Below are 20,692 nucleotides of genomic sequence, written 5' to 3'. Positions count from 1 at the left end.
AAGAAACATGGCCTCAGCTCAGTTACACTGGCTGCTACATCCATTTCATGTAGGTGTACTATAATGAAAAAGCAATACAGGGGATCTCTATATGATTGGCTTTCCACCTGGATGCTTTCATCCATTCTATCTCTCAGATCAGCAATCACCTTGAAGAAGAAAGGCAGCAGAAATAAGGGAGGCTTCCATCACGGCATCATGCACTACAGAGGAGCAGCAAGGGCTACGGCCTTTGTGTGCTATACCGTATAGACGGGAGGGAAAGTGGGGCACGGGGTCTTTAATGTGCAGGGTGGTATTATATATCCTTTTAATCATGCTCCCCCACCCAGCAGCAGTTTAGGATGAGAGTGACAGAGAGCCAACACAAAGCTAATTCCGCCCCTGTCACATCCGATCGTCTCTTACCTCGCAAATGAGCAGCAGTAATGACACTCGCCTGATGGCCCATGCTCATGCACATTTGCAGGGGTAATGTTTGATAGAAATCAATCCGTGATAATATGGTGGATGGGAGCACTGAGGTGATTTTCCAGAGATGGGTTTTGTCTAGTGAATGGTTCAGGCTCTGGGGATGTCTCTTAAGACTTCCAAATCAGCTTGCAAGCCAAGCAATATTTTTAAGAGTTTTTAACCTATAACTCATAAATGCAAAATTAGAGAGATTATGGTGTTTTGGCTCAATTTGTTTAGCTCTACTTGTTATAGTTGTCATTGGAATTGGTCTTTTACATTTTACATTTATATCATTGCAAATAAAACCAGCAAAATTACAAAATGCTTTTTATAAATTGAAATCATATTGATGATCTTGCATAGTCTGTTAAATTAAGGGGCTCACTGAACCATAAAAGTAAAACTATAAAACTAACACAAAATAGTACACAATTATCCCATTATTTTTGAGTTCGCAAAAACAGAAATATATTACAGTATTATAGTTGAACAAATCCAAATTAATAGTAACAGATTACTCAATACTCATTATCTAGTACAACAGACAACCAGCAAGTTTCTGCAGGAAAAGTATATTATAGTGAGGCTGGCAGCCATGGGTTAAAGATATGGCTGCATAGCAAAAAACAAAGATCTCTCCCAAGACTACCATGAGTTAAAATACGTCTTAATTTCAGAAAAATGTTTCCCAGTGGCAAAGTAAGGCTTCTACATTATTTACTGTCACTTTTACTACAGATAAATATTTAGTTTAATAGTCTCCACTGCTGGGTGAGCTTCTTGCTGTTTCAAAAAAAACTCTCAGAAAAAACTCAAGACTATGGATTAATACAAAATGTACCAGTGATGAGTTGATCACTCAAACAGCAATAATAAGATATATTACATTTTAATTACTTGGGCAAGTGTTAAAAGATGAGTAAATTGAGAATCCCAAACTTATACAGGGAACATCAATTATTCCAACTGTGACCTGATATAATGATGATGACTAACTTGGCTTTCTCATTCATTGCATATAGCTCCATGTTCTGTATATGGGGATATGTTGGGAGTCACTAACAACACCATGAATTATACATCTCTCCAGCGACAGAACATATTATGGGATCTGAGAGGCAATATGAGCAAATCTCCCTTTTTATTCATGCCAGTACTGTTTAATGAATCACTGGGAGATTGCTCTCACTGTTGCCATTAATCAGAGCTTCTCTGCTGCTGATTGAAGAGGGTAATATGAACAGGAATACCAATGAGTGGGGGAATGTGCACGGGCTGAAAAATGGCAGAATAACTCAGCCATACAGACAGCCAAGTGCTGTGTGAAGTCCAAACACAACCTTGTCCCGTCCTCACAAGGAATAAAGTCCATTACAATTTTACCACGTTTTCTGATGATATAGAGTGACTATATCAGACTGCTGTGCACCCACAAGAGACTGAGACAATTTGCTTTTAGACTGCTATTGGAAAACCATGTACCACAGTCATATTGGTACTTTGGAAGCTACATGATGCTATGTTAAGTCCCAAACACAAATTTGTTTCATTGATTGAAGAAAACTGGACCAGGCTTGTGCTCAAGGGAGCATTTTGTTCATAAATTGAATCTATAAATTTGTCCATATGCAGTTAATGTCTCTTGAATAAGGATAAGTTAGACACCATTTGGGTTTGTAGGATGTAATTTTTCTTTTCATATTTTGTTTCTTTTTGAATCCCCACTGGATTCACATAAACGGCAAACTAAAGCCTTTGCAAGTAACTACAATTGACATTTGAAGAGTGGGGCCAAGATATTGAAAGGAGTATTTTCATAATTTAACTTTCTTGCCATCAGTCTGTTAAATGTAAAGACAGAGCCAGTGCCGTGAGTCTATTAGCTTAGCTTAGCATAAAGACTGGAAACCAAGAAAAAGTCTGGCATGTTAGCTCCCATTTGACCACAACTTTTAGTTTAATAGCTTTTACTAAGCTAAGCTAACAGACTTGTAGTGTTAGTCATAGTTTCACATATATCCACTTTTTGAGATATAATTTGTCAGTTAGTGAGATTGGTAAATGTAAGCTTACAGCCAGGAAGTGGTAAACTTAGCTTAGCAGAATGACTGGAGAAAAGGGGAAACAGCTAGCCTATCTCTGTCCAAAGGAAACCAAATCTGTCTATGAACACCTCTAAAGCTCATAATTAATAAGATGTATTTATTTTCTTTAATCCATACAAAATCTGAAGTGTAAAAACATCACATTGTGGTTTGATTGTGTCCTGGACCATTTCTTGTCTGTGTTTTGGACAGAGTTTTAGAGGTGCTAGTGGGTGGATATTGTTACCTTTGTGCAGAGCCAGCTGCTAGCTGTTTCCCCTGTTTCCAGCCCTTGTGCAAAGTGCATTGTGGTCCTAACTCACAACCAATGTATCTCTGCCACAATTTTGTTTTATTATTATTTTATACCATTTTTCCACACTAAGCTTAAAGAGTGGGAGAAAAAAAATACAACTAGAAACCACAAGTATAAAAGTCTAAATCACTCAGATTTACCACCATCATAAACCATCAGGAAACCAATGTGACTCAGTCCCTACTTTTTAAGCGATGTGAAGTTCAACAGTCTGTTTCGATTATAAATATTTCTTTAGTCCACAAGGGTCAACAGATTAAAAAAAGAAAATCCAAGGGGTTTTTCATGAAGGTATTCCAGGTTGTGTATATCCACTGCAGACAATAGGGCAACTTCTTCTTCTTTACTTCTTTCAACATGAAAGCATTTTTTCAAGTTCCGGCTGGGGGGCTTTGGGTATGTTTGTTTTCATTAGTTTTCTGCCCGGTTTTGAACTCCTCACCAATGAATGAGCCAACTAACCTTTTTCTGCCTAGAGACAAAAAAGATAAATCTGATTGGATAACTCTATTTTGATGGTTTTAGTTTATTTCTGAAGCTGCTATAGCTAGCAGCCAGAACCCTCTATTGGCTAAAACAAGCACAACACTAGACGCCTCCCTGTTGGCTTCATCTGTTTCTCTGGTCTGTTTTTAATTAACAGTTAAAAATGGGGACATTTCCGTGGACAGGCCACTGTTCCTGGAAAATTGGGAGGTCTGGTCACCCTAGGCTGAGATATTTAAGGAGTAATGTGATATTTTGGAAAATGCAGTTACTTGCTTTCTTGCCATCAGTCTGTTAAATATGAAGCTACCACCACTGCAATGAGTCTGTTAGCTTAGCTAAGCATAAAGATGGGAAACCAAGAAAAAGACTGGAAACCTATTAAACTCGTCATTTTACAGCTTTTACTAAGCTAAGATAATAGACTTCCGATGCTGGTCAAGTTTCATTTATCTGTAGTTTTTCACGTATAATGTGTCAATTAGTGAGTCTGGTAAATGTAAGGCTACAGCCAGTAGGTAGTTAGCTTAGCACAAAGAGATGGAGATAAGGGGAAACAGCTATCTTGGCTCTGTCCAAAGGCAACAAAATCTCCTAGCAGTATTTCGTTTTTTTAATCCATACAAAATCTAAAGTGTAAAAACATTGCATTGTGCTTTAATTATGTCCTGGATTTTTTTTTCTGTGTCTTAGAGCTTTAGAGGTGCTGGTAGGTGGATGTTGTCACCTTTGGACAGAGCTGTTTCCCCCGTTTCCAGTATTTGTGCTAAGCTAATTTAGTCAGCTGCTAGCTGTAGCTTTATATTTAGCATACAGGCTGGGGTGGTATTGTTCTTCTCATCTAACTCTTGGCAAGAATGTGAATAAGAAGCCAGTCATTACCAACATTAACATTATGTCAAGAACAGAGCATGGCACCACAAATATCACTGTGTGACATTACAACTGGTGGCCATTAATGTTGCATTTTATAGCGTTTTGGTATAATTTAATTAGCAAATTGATGAACTGTGATGAATTGTCTGAAAAATTATGTGCAGGGCTTAGAACTACAGTATATATATATATTTTTTTTTTTTATCAAGCATAGTTTCTAAAACCCAAGGACACACACTTGCAGATGCACACATGATTCCTCATTGACTGCACACAAAAACACACACCTCTCAGTCTGGAGAGTACAGCGTGGTTATCACACAGAGCATTCCATCATACTGTCACTCACAAGGCACAGATCATCCTGCTGCCCTCTCTCATTACCGCAACCCCCCCAATTCTCCCTCTCCTTTACGCCCCCCCTTCAGCCAAACCCCTTTTTCCCTCTCTCCTCCTCCTTATTCCCCCGCTCCCTTTTCTTCCTGCTCTACAGTCTATCCTTCTATGCCAACAAAAATTAACAGAATTCCTCAGGACGTAGGTGGCTTGATGGGGAGGCAGGTGGGCTGACATGCTTTTACACCAGTCTGATGTCCTCTGAGCCTCAGATAGCATGTTCGCAGTCTGAAAAAAAAGGGCCACAGAGTGGTTTCAATACGCCTCACATGATTGAAACAGAGAAGTGATTTTTCACATGTGCACACTGGTTGGAGTGCCAGAATAAGACAGCAGGTATCGTTTTTTTTTCACCTCTCACTGAACCTTTGAAAATGGATTGATGGAAAATACCATTGTTGCATTTCCGCGACTATACAGTGTATCCATGAGGGCTCTGTCTGTTTGGGCAGATGTAGTTTGCTGCAGTCTCTGCAGGTTTTTTCCCCTCTGCCACTTCCAAAGAGGGATAAATGACAAAACCATGTCAGGCTGGTGATGCAAAGAGGATAATTAGGATTCACGAAACACAGTTTGTCCTCAAAAGCAAATCACTTCCCCGGTGCTCAGGTGCTACCAAGGCACAGATCATTTTATATATCAGCACCTAGCAACTGGCAGATGGAGTGAACTTAGTGCAGGCTGCCAAAGCTGATAGGACACTGCAGGACTGCAAAATGAGCTGTGATGATTCCCCTGCTGAGGCCAACAAGAGAGACATACCTCATTAAGATGCATAGCATCCTCGAATGCACGGCCACACTTTACAGCACCAAGTTGCCCCTTTGCAAAAATGTTCACAGTGCCACTGAAAACATACTGTTTGTCACCGATGAATGCAAAACAAACACAAGCCAGCCTGGTAATTACAAACATCAAATATAAGAGAAATATAAACTAAACTATTGTATAATATTTAGTTGAGAACCACATTGATACACATTAGCAGACTGGTACACACACTATTTTGACAGGGAAAACAGCTAGACCATTATCTTTGACATCTATTGCAACTATTGATATCTGCATGGACGTGCTGGCAAAAACACACAATGATTCATCAGGAATTCTGTCCATTTTCTCCTTACAATACCAGAACTCAACTCTCTGCATGGAGAGAGGCAGGCCATTAAAATTGCACCTGTTGTGAGGGCATAAACATGTGTTCCTCATAACCATCTATCATAAACCTGTCGGCAAAAACACCTTTGTAGTACAAGCAGGCAGAGGCATATTCTCATTACAAAACTCCTCCTGCCCTAAAGGCAAGCAGAGGTGAATGTAGTCCTTTATCTGGCTTTATTTGGTATGTATGCGGGTCCCTGGAGGCCCTTCACACAGACTCCTGATGTAGAGAACGCAGCTACCATGCAGTGTGCCTTGCAAACATACCAGCACGCATCGCATTTGCTTTGCAGCTCGACATACATCACTGTCTTAACACTGTCCGCTCGTTTATCTCTCATCTCCTCTCAACCCTTTTGCTTATCACCCATCACATCACCAACCCATTTTTTTTTTATCCTCCTCTCAGTTTATTTCTTCCCGCTCCTCTCTCAATAATATCCTGTTTATTGCATTACCCTGTTAACTATTCTACTGATGTCATCCTGCTTTCCTGTTATAACAAACACACAGAAGGATTGTGGAGGGAAACTGATGTCACTCATCCAACAACTGAAACAAAGGAGGGGGCAAGAAGATAAGAAATGGCAGCAAGAGAAATGAGTGAGACACTGAAAACGGGGGCTGCGAGAAGAGAGAGAGCTTTCTCATTCTCTTCTTGCAGAGACAAAGACAGAGAGGCAGAGACTCCCGGGACGGACCGACAGGGCTGTGGAGAGAGGAGCTTAATTTCCCAACACCATCTGTTACCAGTCCCTGGGTTGAAAGCTCCACTTATGTCAAACCTCCCACAACCACACACCAGTAAAGCACCGCAGAGCCGTGAGAGACCCTGTTGCCTTTTCCTTGTCTGTCCCCTGCACCTTTTTCTGCTTTGCAACAGTCACCCACCCACCCTCATCCTCTACAGTGGCACTATAACACACACCTTAGCTGAGATAAATGAATCTTGTCTGCTTTTTTCTGGGTCGCAGTGGGCTTATGGTTCTGCTGAGGAAAATATAAAGTGTACTTATTTGGGCACCAACTTGTTTAATGTCCCAGTGCTCTGGAGGAAAAAGGATTTTCCTTTAAAATATTCACCTGTACACCAGTTCACTGTCCACTTAACCAATGGGGTCTTAATATATTTAGTCACTTTTCTAGACTTAGACTCCAAATTAACTTGATAAACTGTCAGTGTTAAATCTTAGCCGGGTGGCATCGATTGAAGCAAAGACCACAGGGGATGCTGGGTATATATAGGCCTTTCTACTGGGAAAGAAGAGCCCACGACTCAAAATGTGTCAACGGAAGTGCCTCCAAGCCACTGTTTTTCCCTTTTTTTCCTGGTGGTGTAGGCACTGAGGACTGTGGTGCAGAAACGCCTGGCCTATATTCAAGTTTGTAGAGGCAGGCAAAAAAAAAAAAGTCAAATTGCAGGGTTGAAGACAATTATATATAATATGTATAAAATAGACTTTGAGTGCAGTCCCTAATGTGCTGCTGTTGCATTAAGTCGGGCAGCACTTTGAACTATGATCATGGGAAGAGTGTTATCTGGAAGAAAGTGAAGGTCCACGGGCGATGAAAGTTATAATTTTTTAACATTTCGGTGCATGAGTGCAAGTACTTTTTTTGTTGCATGCTGCTATTATTCATAATTAGTAACATAAACACTGTATTGTACATTGACATCTTTGCTCTCCTCTGATACATTTCTCCTGCTCTGAAACCAAAAGCAAAATTCCATTTGGTTGCTGCTCCTGCATACACTACAGGAGGAAATGTTGATATCCATAAAAGACTGGGAGACATTGGGAGGCAGGCTTGGGGGGGTGGTGGAGGGGTTACCCTGAGGACAGACCATTCCCTGGCATTTTAATCACTTCATTTACACACTCTCTCAGGGTATTTCTATGCAAATTATCTGAAAAGGTCACGCTGCAAAGAGGGATATCTATTCTGTTCCAAATGGTGTTTATAAACAGGAAAAAGGCAATAGTCCACACACAGACAGGTTTATCTGCATATTAGTACAATTTAGTCACCAGGGGCTTTGCTTCTAGGATTAATTAGTGGTGAATACTTTATCCCAACAGGTAAATACTTTTAGTAATGGCTTCAGTGTATTTAACCAGTTACATATTTTTTTTCAATGAAGGGGGTCCTCATGTGGCCATATGTGTTACTACAGGTGAGTTTTTAAATAAATTCAAAACTATTACTGTAACACTGACATATTTCCAAAATCTAACTGGCGCATTAGGGAGAAAAAGCGACTGATAAAGAAAATTAAAAATGATCAAATTCAAAGCAAAAATGTGCCTCAAAGTGGCCAGCATGTTCTAAGGATGTCTACAAAATTGTAAAATAAAATTACAAAATGTATTACACTGCTATGTCATTAATTTTGACAGTCCCAAACCCTTTTTAAGTAGCACAACAGTGAACAGCTGAAAAAAAGACAAGTTATTTGGTTGATTTGAAGTAATGTCACTGCAAAACCACTGGATGTCACTATCACCAAAGTTCAAGTTTGTACAATTTGAGTTAAATATGAATCAAAAACAAAGTACTTAAGTAATTTGTACTGAAAGACCACTTAACCACCCTTCGAAATTTAATATAACAGTCATGTAAGCTTCTTGTGGATAGCTGTTGTTCAGCAAAAAATAGCAAGTCGCATTAGGTAGTGAATCCTGGCTGCAGTCTGCTGTAAACAAACAGGGATTCAGATCTTTACAGAAACTACCAGCACTTCCTGATTTATTTTTACAATCATGAGTTTAAACGAGCTCAACTCAAATCAGGACCTCAGAGAGTGATTGTTAAAATTAATATACCAAAAGGACCAAACATTTTCAAATTTTTTCCAAATTTTATTTGATGACAATATACAAGAACATATTGAGCACGAAGACCCTCCCTGGCTGTCCGGGCTCACTGTGGGGAGAGAACAGCAAAATTAGTACAAGAGCCAACTTCATTTCTACAACAAAACAAGGTGAGTAATCTTAAGTTAAGGAGTGCAAATTGAAACAGCAAATGTTGACAAGTAGTATTTCAGGGGAGAAAAAAAACATTTTAACCCCATCACCATAGTTAAAAACTTCATATACAGTATATAAAAACCACACACTTATGCCTGAGTAAGGCACTTTAAGGAAGACCAAATTTCAGTGAGATATTCACACACTGAGAGGCTTTTAGTTAAGCTGCACCACACTCACACAAAAAAAACAAACAAACAAAAAACCCCCACTAAAGATCCACATGCTACACTCAAGTTCTGCTTCTATAAACTAGCAATCTGAAGCAATGTCAAAGCACATGTCTATTTAAATGTAAGCCATAGGGCAAAACCTCAAGGTTATTATATTATAGCAGAGACGGAGGTAAAAAGGGATGGGATAGAGGGAAACCTATGAAACAACATGGGAAAGAGGGAAAAACACTAAAAAGGAAAACTGCAGGGGAAAGTAAGATGTGACATGCATGGCACAGCTTAAGTCTAACAGCTTTTGATGTGCAACACAATGGCACACCATGCTTGTTCTGCTTCTATACCTGCACACTGACACTTCATTTCTGCAAAAGAAATCCATGGGAAGCAAAATCAAGAACAAAAAGATGGAACAAAATAATGTTAACATGTTGAAAATTGAAAAATGGAATAGAAAAGATCTCTGAATGGGTTTTAATGGCTGTACTCCATAGATTATGTAGCACATTCAGAACCAAGCCAATGAAAACCACAATAGACATGTCTGAACAGAATCAATATTTTTACAAGCCAGCTGTGCTATAGCCATTACAGATGGAACTGTCAGGTATTATACACAGCTGGGTTTTCTTATTCAGAGACCTATTCCAGGTGACTTAAGGCCAGTGGTTGGTGTCGCAGAGGGTACAGGGGTATGCAGGGTTTCATTGAAACAAAACTACACCAGGAAATTTGACTGATTAGTACTGCATTTTTTTAGTATCTTCCTTATTAGCTGTAGGATCTCCTCACACTACCATTAGGTTTCCAAAACAGGGTCTACAGCACTATTAACATTCTGTTTAAACTAATAATCATTAGTATTAGGAGTGGGAATGGCCAGGTCAGTATTAACTAGAGTGTCATATAATTTTAAGTTGGATGCATCATGTACATCCAAGGGGAAAAAGCAGTTAGGCTTTGGCCTGATGATGGGTGAGGGTGTAAAGGGAGGAGTTAGCTAATATCTATCACTCCTGGATTATCTGCACACTGCAGTTAGTCTATGTGTGAACAACATTTACCTTCTACAGTTCCCGAAGAACATTTGATACGATTGGAAAGATGACAAAGGAAATTAAAACAGTAAATGTTGTGGAAAAACAAAGATTAGCAGGGTAGGAAAAGAATAAGTGTGCAATGAAAATCAAGAAAGAATCAAGTGTACTGAATTTAACAATGTCTTCCCTAGCTTTTTCTATTGTCTTTGCTTTGGTTGAGAAGGACAATTTGTATTTCCCTGCAGCATATTATCATCACAGGAATACTTATGTCAATTTTGTGTGAGACTGCAAATGTGGTCAGTGACTGTTTGGCACAAAGTATATAAAACCGTAACATTACCTTTTTGCCAGCAGCACCCACACTGGCCTTCTTGATGCCTCGTACTTTTTTCATTCTGTTCTTGCGTTCCTTGCGCTGTTTCCTTGAGGTCTTCTTTTTCTCATAGAGACCATGCTGAGGAACACAAACAAACAAGGATTTCATTATTTTATATCAACTTAATCATAACTTAGTGATACTGATCATGTTGCCACAACGGTCACCCATTACTGGCCCATCATGATTATATTGGCAGCCTTTCAGACATATGTGATAATCATTTCTGTGCTGCATCAAGAGTATGAACAAATGTAACAATGTTATAGTACTTGGAAAAGTTGTATGAAAAGTGCAGAATGGCATGCTTTAAAACTATTACAGGTGCACAATGGTCCTTGAATGATTAGCTTTGATATCAGTAAAAATTAAAACAGTGCAATTGTCTACATTACAAAAGATAAACTAAGCTGCCTCCAACTTTACCCACCAACAGTGCCTAATGTAAATTATGGATAATCAACTTGCATTTCACTGGTGCTTCTCATATTTTCTCACTATCCTTGTCATCCAACCATTTTAACTGTCAAGTGCTGCTCCACTGACACCTGCAAGCTACTTGACGTGCATTAAAAATGGGTACACTCAGTGGCTGACAATTCTGAGGGGAGTTAAGAGCCTCTACAACATAAGCAAAGACCACCCACTCAATGCTGCATTTGAGGTCCAGAACATTGACAATGCAGCTGCTCACTGTTGCAGAATGTATAAGATTGGTGGGAAAAAGGATGCCTTCTGCTTAAATATTAACTCTTAATTAACAGCATGTCAAATTGTCTGTCCATAAACTATCAAAGCATTCATTTTGACATGTAGCAAATGGTTCAAAACTCACCCTGGCCAGTCTGTGTTTGGGCTCATTCTTCTTGGCATAGTCTAGGGAATCGTACACCATGGCAAAGCCTGTTGTCTTGCCGCCACCAAACTGAGTCCTGAAGCCAAAGACGAACACGACATCAGGAGTGGTCTTGTACATCTTGGCAAGTTTCTCCCTGATTTCAGTCTTGGGGACTGTGGCCTTGCCAGGATGCAGGACATCGACGACCTGCAGACAGGACAGACCAGATACATTTTAATCAGCGGCAGATGATGTGAAGGACAAGACTAAGTATGGAGGGGGATTTTGAAACCTTACCATTTGCTTCCTCTGAAGCAGCCGGTTCGTCATGAACTTGCGGGTCCTGACTGTCACTGTGTCATTCTAAAGGTAGGGGAAGAGGGAAATATCACACTCATTGTCAGATTTTTCAGAAATCATGTACTTTCGCTCAGTTTGGCTGCAACTCCCAAAAAACTACTTTGCCAAGTAGCAAAATTGCCTGTGCTTCTCGGCTACATTGCTAGCCTAGATACCTTGATTACCTGGGATCTTAAATGATTCCACAGCCGCAATGCACCCTGTTTTGAACAATAAGCTTCCAGTGGATCAAGCTAAGTAATACTGTAATATTTTAGTAATATCCCTGTTCGCCTGAAGTGAGGGCCTGCCTATGGCTGTCAGGGTAGTGTGTGCTAACGTTAGCAGCTGGGAGCTAGGACTCCACGTCCCTACATTGATAACTAATACAAGTCTAAATATACTTCAGTTTGTGTTGTTGAGCAGCTGTGTACGTGAAAGAAATTATGCTATGACTTAAAAGTTGTGAAAACACAGAGTGGAGACTATACACGCCGTCCCAGAGCGGGTAAATAGTGTGTGTGTAACAGGACCGACAAGAGTCAGGATAGCATCTGCTGAATTTCCTCTCCTATAATTTCCTACCGCGTCAATATTGACATTTTGTTATAAAGCAGATATTAACGATCACTTAGTCTGCGGTATGTATGTATCGATAGACGGATGGCCTCGATGATGAACGGATTTTACTCGTAATTTTTGCCACAAGACTCACCATCTTTACGCCGGCCTCGCTCAGGGACGTAGAAAAGGAGGAAGGACCAGCAGGCGGCCGGATTAATGCCTGCAGAAAATTCGTTGGGCATCCGCTTTTGTTGCCTGATGTAAAAACTTAAAAAAACAAAATAAAATAAACTGCGAGGGACGGTTTATTTTTGACTCGGTAAACAAATATATTTATAGCCCATTATGACATTTCTTCCTGAGAGACAGAGTTCTGCTCCGTCTTATACTTTGTTTGTAGACGGTTCAACATGTAAGTCTATTGATAATACGCGCACCTATGGAAGAACAAACTCAATACAAAGGCAAATCTGCAAGTGAAATCCATATAGTAGGCTACATCAGTTTAAAACCGCATTCATTATGGATCTTTAAGTTGTATGTATAAGAAACTTTAAACTGACTTTAAACTTTAAAGTAAAAATGACATTAAAAACCCCACATCAATATGAAATTGTATTGTTCTCACCATGATTTCTCACAAGTCTACAATGTATATCACTGCATGGTTAGTAAACTCCCTCTCAAACTCTCATTGCTCATAGATGAACATTTAACTGATAAAATGTGTTGTGGTGCTCCTTAGACATTCAGCAGACGTTTCTCACCTCACAACTTCTACATCTGGAATAATGCTATATCTTAGTCAAAAATAAAATGTTTTCTTCAAATATTAGTAAAAAAAAAAAAGGATTTAGGAACAATTAGCAACAAAATAAGAACTTTGACTACAGACAACACTGTTGCTGTGCCCTGTGCAATATCACATTGGAATTGTTATGCTAATCCCCTATTGTGGCTTTATGTCATCCAGATAACTCAAACCTACTTGTTGAAAAAAGCTGCTGGTGGGAGAGTTATTTTGGAAAGCAGTTTAGCTGCTACACATTTTATGGAATCTTCAACTGATTGACTATTGAACAAACTTCACGTTAATTCAACATCATCACTGAGGGTAAAGGATCTGACAGAACACAGAATTATTTTAGATGTATGTGTTTTGTTTTTTATTGAATCTAGTGTGAGGCTTCCTCACATGGAAATGGTTGTGTTACGCTGGTTCTGTGTTTTTTGATTGACATCAGCTCTCAGGGGCCCCATGAATGCCAGAGATGCAGAAAGAGTCCTGCCCTGTGACAAGTCATGAATATGGCTCTTTCTCTTGGTTTGCTCTCAATATCAATGGCTCCCCGAACTTAAAAGATTGGTTTAACATCGGGAAATGCGTATATTTGCTTTCTTGCTGTGACTAAAATGAGAAAATAAATTCCACTATAATGTATGCTATAATTATAACTCTACAGCCACCAGCCAGTTAACTTACAATAAAGACTTGGAACAGGAGGAAACACCGCATCTGAGAGCAGAAGGACACATAGACCCTACCTTTATGCTAAGCTAAGTTAACCGCCTTCTGGCTCCATCTACATATTTTCTGTATACAGATATTACAGTGGTATCAGATTTTCTCATCTAACTGAAAGCAAATAAGTGTAACAATTTCTTATCATAAATGCAGGGTGAAGAAATAGGACCTATAACGTATTTAGGGAAAGCTTGGTGCTCCTTTTCCTCCACCAAAACATTCATTTTATTCAGCTTTCACATCTTTGTGAAAAAAAGAAGTTTGAGGTAAAATCATGGGCACGTGTAAATTAGAAAACATGAGGGTAAACCTGACAGTACATATAACTGACACCAGGTTAACACCAGCTGCAGTTTTTCTTACATCCACAGGGCGGCAGTATTGCCAGAGCCACAGTAATTTCTGGAGCACTATTGCAATAAATGACATTAATAACAAAATGTAAAAAGTGAACAGAAAGCATGAGAAATTTACAAATATAGATAGTGCACAGTATTTTGGATGTGCTCATGGCCAGATTAACCTGTTGGGGTAGGGAACTTGGGGCCAAAATTTGCTGTTAGGCCCCTATTGACCCCTATACCCTCCCCTCACCTACCACTTTCTGTACCTTGTTTATGCACCCTGTCACTTTTAAGTTTCTATTTGGTACATTGTGCACAGCAGACTATAAATAGCATTTTCTTAATTTGCCCAGACACTCACAAACTAACCAGTACTAGAATGCTGGATTAACACTGTCTGGTCCCAGGTTTTCCATGTTGGTTTGTGTTAATTTGATTAAACACAATTTTACACTATGTATGATTATGCACCAGTTATAAATCTAAACTAAAGGGCTTAAAACTAAATTTTGATACAAGGCCTTTCCACAAGACAGCTGATTTTGTACTTAACTGGTGTAAATTCCCTTATAAATTTGAAATGAATCAAATTACTAAAACCGGTTGACATGTAGTGAACCCAGGTTGGCTTGCGGCTCCCTGGAGCCTGCGTTGGGAATCCAGTCTTGACGCACACATGGAAGAGAGGCTGTTTACAACATCATGTGATTAACAAGAGGGGCAAAATGTCGATTCCAGGATAAAAGTTTTCAGAAGTCGTTTGAAAACGACCTCCCTGACCTTATCTTCATACCCAGTTATGTTGCCTTTGTGTAGGAGACTGGGTCATAATCATTTACCTTTCTTCATAGAAGGCATTTACTAATTGACATGCATTAGTCTGTAAGAGAGATATCAACAGTTAATGGCCTGAGGAAACAGTGTCCTATGAAGGAGCAAATGAGTGGGAGAAATAACACAAAATGGCTACAAAGAGATTTTATTTTTAGTTTGTTAATGAGTATGTGTGATGTGACATTTGGAGAGCTCAACTCTGCACAGCGTGAATCAGTGTTACTGAGGCTGAGGAACACTGTGGTAAAAACATGGTGAACATAGGAAAGGAAGACATGTTTAATGATTCCACCCCCGTTTTCTGTCACCGTAAGAATAACCACACAACTACGGAAAACAGAGACAATTAAAAACACAACATCTCATTTTCTTTGTTACGGAACTTTATTGATCTCGCAGCAATGGTGTCCACTGCCATTGGAGTTTCAATTAAAATAAAGTTGTTGAAAATCAGAACAGAAAGTTACAGTAAGTTTGTTTCACATCTCTTTCAACACACAATGTTAAGCCCTCATCGTCAAACCAAACTGATTTGATATAAATTTGCAATCTGAATTATGATGCTGTAATAGAAAGAGTTTTATCGCCAAAAATGTGTAACGCAAATTGGGTTCAAGCAACCCCTTGACGTATTTGTCACCAAATTTGGCCAGAGTTAATTACACAGCCAAAAAGAAACAAACTAAAATCTTTGATAAATATCATTTCAGCCATTCAGTGGTTCCAGTCACACAGAGAAACAAACTTGAATTCATGCATCTTGAATGAAAACAGAGCTGCTATGATGCTATGATGACTGGAGTAAAAAAAAAAAAAAAAAAAAAAAAAAAAAAAAAGAGATCTGGGACTAAATGAGCATGTGGCACTCTTTTAACCACATCACCATCTGAACTTCAGAATCCCAAAATGACATTTATGCCCTCACACTTTCAAACTTCACAGCAGCTTGAGGAAGGAAATTATGTAAAAAAAAAAAAAAAAACACACAACATAAAAAGTATTTGTTTTGCTCAATTGCTAGGTACAACATTACCTGTTCAGTGTTACAGTGAAAAAATAAACATCTGTTGGAAAGTACAAATTGATGACAAGGAACCTAGTTTTAGTTACTGCATTTCATGTAAAGTAAGGCATGGGCAGACATGACACATGAAGAGAATAAGGTAATGTAAAACGGATTAAGGACACTGGGGACAGATTTGTAGATTAAGGGACGGCATCTATCAAGCCTAATGCAAACAATGTTTTCTGGTTCCTTGACATATCTTACAAATCCAAAGGCTTGACAGTGCTTATTCCTAAACAAATACCCTCAATACTAAGAAACTGTATTAAAAAATAAAATGCATATAAAACATCTGGGTTATTTCAAGTTTTTTTTTTTTTATTGAACGAACACTGGGATATTAACCATTTCCATATATTTCTAAATGTTTACCTGGTTTGAATATTGAAAAACATCTGACAGATGTTGCCAAATTATAAACACAAAGATCTTGCCAGCACAACAAAACCAGTTAAGTTAAAGTAGGTTTTAAAGGTGTATTCACTTTTCTTAGCAGGAAAGAAATGTGTAGATAACATTTATTGCAAGATCTCGACAGAATGAAGATGAACCAAGTGACCTGATATTGTTATACTGAAATTTAATTCTAAATGAAAATCTTGTCCGCAGTTGCTAGATTTACAATTAGCTTTATATCATAGTGGGAAATACAATCATTTGATTATGAAACAATTAAATCACAGCCTAAAATTATTTTTGAAAAAATGATTTCCCCTGAAAATTGGAAACTCACACAGGCTCGTGTTGCTTATGGAAAGTAAAATCTTGGAATGGCATGAAATTTTCACCTAATTGGAAAATAAAAACAAAACAGCATCCCTTTACGTAGCATCAGGGGAAACTAAACTGACCAAACAACCGCGAATAGATTGTGGAGCTTTTCAAGTAGTTCCAAAAGAAAAAAAAATCACTTAAATAACATGCTTACAAGCGCCTTCAAAACCAAAGACTGTGATGAATATCAAAACTTTTGACTGATTCTAAGGCCAGTACTGAAAATTACCACTTCCTCCCCCAATTAATTTGGAATATGATCAGTTTTACAGTGTGCTCTGTTAAGGATCCTGACTCAGAAAGCTGTAAAATGAGCACTGCAATCTACTAATTGGACAATGTTTCTTGGTATTTCATATGCAGGCCCGCTCCCTGTGTTGTGTGGTTGTTGATTTGTACAGCATTTGGTAACCATGGAAATCTATTCAAATAAACCTAGCTTCCAGAGTTGGTCACACTGTACCTGTATGTATGATATACTGAATCCCCATGGTTTACACACATTACATCCAGCAGCGAGACAGAGAGCTAAAGAAGATGGCTGCCATGAGGGCTCACAACATTGGTTTCTACAAGCCAAGCCACTGGCACGTTGATGCCAGGTCATTTTCTTTTGCTGGTGTGGTTCCAGACAGTTAGATATCCATTTCAAACTGCGCGTCATCACCTTGAAGACAAACAAACAAACAAAAAGAGAGGATAACAAGGTGTGAGAGGAACAGGCTGGGTTGTTGTTTTATTATAGTAATGGTTATTAAGAACTATACAGGGTGTGTGTGTATGTGTGTCACATGTCTGACAGGAGACAAATTGGTGACTATACCAATAAAACAATTCCTATTACATGAGTTGGCTCCTCATATTGTAAGTCTTACCGGTTGTGGGCTTGCCATCATGGTTGTTGATGTGGTTGTTGGCTTCATTCTTCTGGTTCTCACTCAGGACGTTTTGGCTGGTCACCCCGGGGATGACAGGCAGGTGAGCTGGGGGAGTCTGGGCAATGGGAGAATTACGCCTATCCAGTAGGAACTTGCGGTCATAGATGATCCGGGTTCCTGCAATAACACAGCGCTTCAGTTACTCACAGTTACTGAAGAAATAAGGCTGGCCTTCATCCAGCCTTTCTGCAAGCATCTTCCTGTCTTACAGCAATCATTATCAGCCCTGGTCTGGGCTTTGACGATGAAAATACAACCCCCAGTTTAACTAGAAATCAGATTTCCAACCCAAACATGGCAAAAACACAAAAGATAAAAAAGCTAAATGTGAATCATCAAGAACATGAGCCAAGCATGACTGCACTTAGTCTTAGTAGGTGGTTCCCAAACTTTTTCTGCCACACCCTTCTCAGGAAGCCCAGAAAACATCCCCAAATTTGTCTGTCACTTGTTCTGGTTAAAAATCTGGTTAATCCCAATCCCGAAAGTTTTGCTGGCATCACAGAACTCTGTTTATTGATTGTTCCCAAATGAATTATGTTCACTGACCTTTTCCACAGCAGACATTTTGACTTTTCATAGCAGGAAAGCACAGGCCAAACTAATAACATTATCAATGGCTCAGTTCCAGCAGTTACTGCAAAGCAACACCTGTGTCTGCTGTAAGTAAGGTCTTTTTTCAACTTAAGTTTCACTTCTGTTTTTTTGTCCTTGGTTTACATGCATCCTCCTCTGTTGTGTGAGATACCACATAGATTTTATGTGTGTGAGTGTGTGTGTGTTAGACAAGTGCTATTTATTACAACAAGCGCTGCATGAAGATGTGCCTGAATGTGACCTGTAGTGTAAAGCACTCTGAGTGGTCGTTAAGATTGGAAAAGCGCTATATGAATGCAGTCCATTTACCATTAATAAATTGAGGCAATTTTTTAAACAAAAATATCAGATTATTGTAAACTGAGTATTTTAGAAGGTCTGGACTGTTGATCAGTTTTTACTATTTCCTGGCATTTCACAGGCAAAGCAATCAATCGATTAATTGAAGATGAAGAAAGCAAACAAAATGCCATGACAGTTTCTGTAAAGATTTAAAGTATATAAGATAAACTCATTACCCTGTAATGGTATGTGTACAGTATACTTGCTAGATTTAATGTACTTCCTTATGTGGAAGGGTCTTATCACTCTAATGAATCATACATTGCCGGCTGGCTGTGCTACAAGCAATATGATACATAGCTGGCTTTGAGTATTTGCTTTAAACTGCAGATAATACTATTTGCCACGGGTGAAAAACAAAACATGTTAGCTTTCTTTAATTATAATAACTGTTATAGTCAACAATGCATTCATCAGAATCGCTGCGCTGCAAACCAGCCAATCAGACAGCTGCTAGAGAGCCCGGGGGCGGGGCTTAGCTTTGTTTTTGTTTTGATCAGAATGACAAGGCAGCCTAGGCCACAGTGACAGCAACACAGAGGTTTGGTGAGAGCACAAACACCACAATAAAAGCTGATTATCATCTATCTGTTTTTAAAAAAAATATATGATAAAGTAGGCGGGATATCCCTTTACCTCCAGGAGTGGTAGAGAATAAAGTGCCTCCAGGGGTGGTACAATAGTCATGAGGTAGCTGCGTTGTGTCGTTGATCAACACCGTCCTGGTCGGGATGGCCCTGCTCTCGCTAAGCTGACGACTGGTCGACATTTTCAGCGCTGATTTGGTGACGAATCCAGCAGCTACAGGAATCTGGGGTGTTTATTTCCCGACGGACGGTGGAAACCCGGGCCGTTCCCCTCTCTCTTTTATCTTCCCAAAAGCTTTCTTTCTCCTTTCGTCCTCCCAGCCGTCAGCACCGTCCCCTCCCTCAGCAAGGCAGGAAGCACGACAGGCTGCGGGCGGATATGAAGTCAGCGGTGCGGAGCGTCATCAGCAGCGGCTGCCAGCGTGCTCTCTATTGGCTACTTCTAAGTTGCTGTTTTCCCCACTTGAGTTTGTAAAGACAATTTGTTCAATGAAAAAAAAAGAAAAAAGAAAGAATGTCTATTTCCAAGAGTATTTTAGGGGAAAATTAAAGGAATATTTGATCAATTAAGCGAACTTTAGCCTACAATTATTTTTGGAAACCAAAGATGTATATCATGAAAACAGGAACTCAAAAATGCAATAGACCCCTAACCTATTAATCTCATGAGGTAAATTTCATATATATAAGTTCAACTTTTGTAAAAGTCACTATAACTGAATTTAGAAATTGCATTAGGTATATTAATTGTATAACTTCCCAAAATGCTTTTTAATTAATTAATTGATTGTTTTTTTTCTTTGCTTAAATTTAATGTCAGCCCAGCTAATAATTTTCGGTTCCCCAGATGTAATTCAGGAAAGTTTTCTAAACGAACCGCGAAGGTTCATTTTTGGTAAAATATGTGGTTCTACCGTTGAACTACCGTCAACGAACATTGGTTAGCTGATTTCTCCTTAACTCAAAGTAAATGCACCTAAAACTTTCACAATTGGCCTCGTAATAAACCTAAATTTAGGTTCCAAAGCCTGAGTATTCTTCACATGCTTACAATTGTGTGCGTGGGTCTAACAAAATGGCTTGACACAAATAAATAAACAAGTGTAACAATTAACAGAAAGGACAATCATTCGCTGCGTCGGTGCTGCGTTTTAGTGCTTCTTGTATTTTCTACACAGGTAAAAGGACAACTTTCAGACTGATTATATTACAGTATTTAACCAGATCAGTTCTGGGAGAACTACTAGAGATAGATAGATAGATAGATAGATAGATAGATAGATAGATAGATAGATAGATAGATAGATAGAATACAACAATATGAAATACAAGCAAAGGTTCAAATCAGCAAACTGTATTCACCTTAAAAGAATGTCTATTTAATACTTCAATAACGAGATTACCAGATTTTCACTTCAGTTCTGTTTTTATACAAAATGCACACTTTACTTTTTCATGTAGAATTTATGACATCTTTTTTGTCTTAATTGTATCAAGCGTGAAATTCAATATTTCCGATAGTACCTGAAGGCATCACACATA

At 38.9% G+C, this 20,692-nt stretch overlaps 2 protein-coding genes across 3 annotated transcripts; both read right to left on the bottom strand.

The window, feature by feature from the left end:
* Positions 1-8,618: 8,618 nt before the first annotated feature.
* Positions 8,619-12,368, bottom strand: rps24 (ribosomal protein S24). Of its 2 annotated transcripts, XM_022763712.1 has the most exons (7): positions 12,295-12,368; positions 11,538-11,603; positions 11,238-11,447; positions 10,367-10,480; positions 10,048-10,050; positions 9,328-9,348; positions 8,619-8,703 (listed from the first exon to the last, which is right to left on the bottom strand). In XM_022763712.1, exons 1-6 carry the CDS (start codon positions 12,295-12,297, stop codon positions 9,343-9,345), a joined length of 402 nt encoding a protein of 133 aa, XP_022619433.1. In that variant the 5' UTR covers positions 12,298-12,368; the 3' UTR covers positions 8,619-8,703; positions 9,328-9,342. The 2 variants fall into 2 exon arrangements, with proteins under 2 accessions (XP_022619433.1, XP_022619434.1); XM_022763713.1 differs by lacking the exons at positions 9,328-9,348; positions 10,048-10,050.
* Positions 12,369-16,219: 3,851 nt separating this feature from the next.
* eif4ebp2 (eukaryotic translation initiation factor 4E binding protein 2) lies at positions 16,220-19,541 on the bottom strand. The gene is made up of 3 exons (XM_022763727.1): positions 19,200-19,541; positions 17,562-17,741; positions 16,220-17,353 (listed from the first exon to the last, which is right to left on the bottom strand). The coding sequence occupies exons 1-3, from the start codon at positions 19,330-19,332 to the stop codon at positions 17,322-17,324; spliced, it is 345 nt and encodes a 114-aa protein (XP_022619448.1). The 5' UTR covers positions 19,333-19,541; the 3' UTR covers positions 16,220-17,321.
* Between the last annotated feature and the right edge of the window lie 1,151 nt (positions 19,542-20,692).

Source organism: Seriola dumerili, unplaced genomic scaffold (assembly GCF_002260705.1).
Source record: "Seriola dumerili isolate Sdu_G_001 unplaced genomic scaffold, Sdu_1.0 BDQW01000478.1, whole genome shotgun sequence".
In the NCBI taxonomy this organism is placed as follows: Eukaryota; Metazoa; Chordata; class Actinopteri; order Carangiformes; family Carangidae; genus Seriola; species Seriola dumerili.
This window is presented reverse-complemented; position numbering and strand designations above follow the sequence as displayed.

Excerpts from the sequence above, each read along its gene's own strand:
- rps24 (XM_022763712.1), bottom strand. Across the intron at positions 11,448-11,537 it reads TGCTTCAGAGGAAGCAAATG|GTCGTCGATGTCCTGCATCC; the intron begins GTAAGGTTTCAA and ends TCCTGTCTGCAG. Across the intron at positions 10,481-11,237 it reads CCAAACACAGACTGGCCAGG|CATGGTCTCTATGAGAAAAA; the intron begins GTGAGTTTTGAA and ends TGTGTTCCTCAG.
- eif4ebp2 (XM_022763727.1), bottom strand. The coding sequence starts at position 19,332 with ATGTCGACCAGTCGTCAGCTTAGCGAGAGCAGGGCCATCCCGACCAGG. Across the intron at positions 17,742-19,199 it reads ATTCTCTACCACTCCTGGAG|GAACCCGGATCATCTATGAC; the intron begins GTAAAGGGATAT and ends GTGTTATTGCAG. Across the intron at positions 17,354-17,561 it reads TGATGGCAAGCCCACAACCG|GTGATGACGCGCAGTTTGAA; the intron begins GTAAGACTTACA and ends TTTGTCTTCAAG.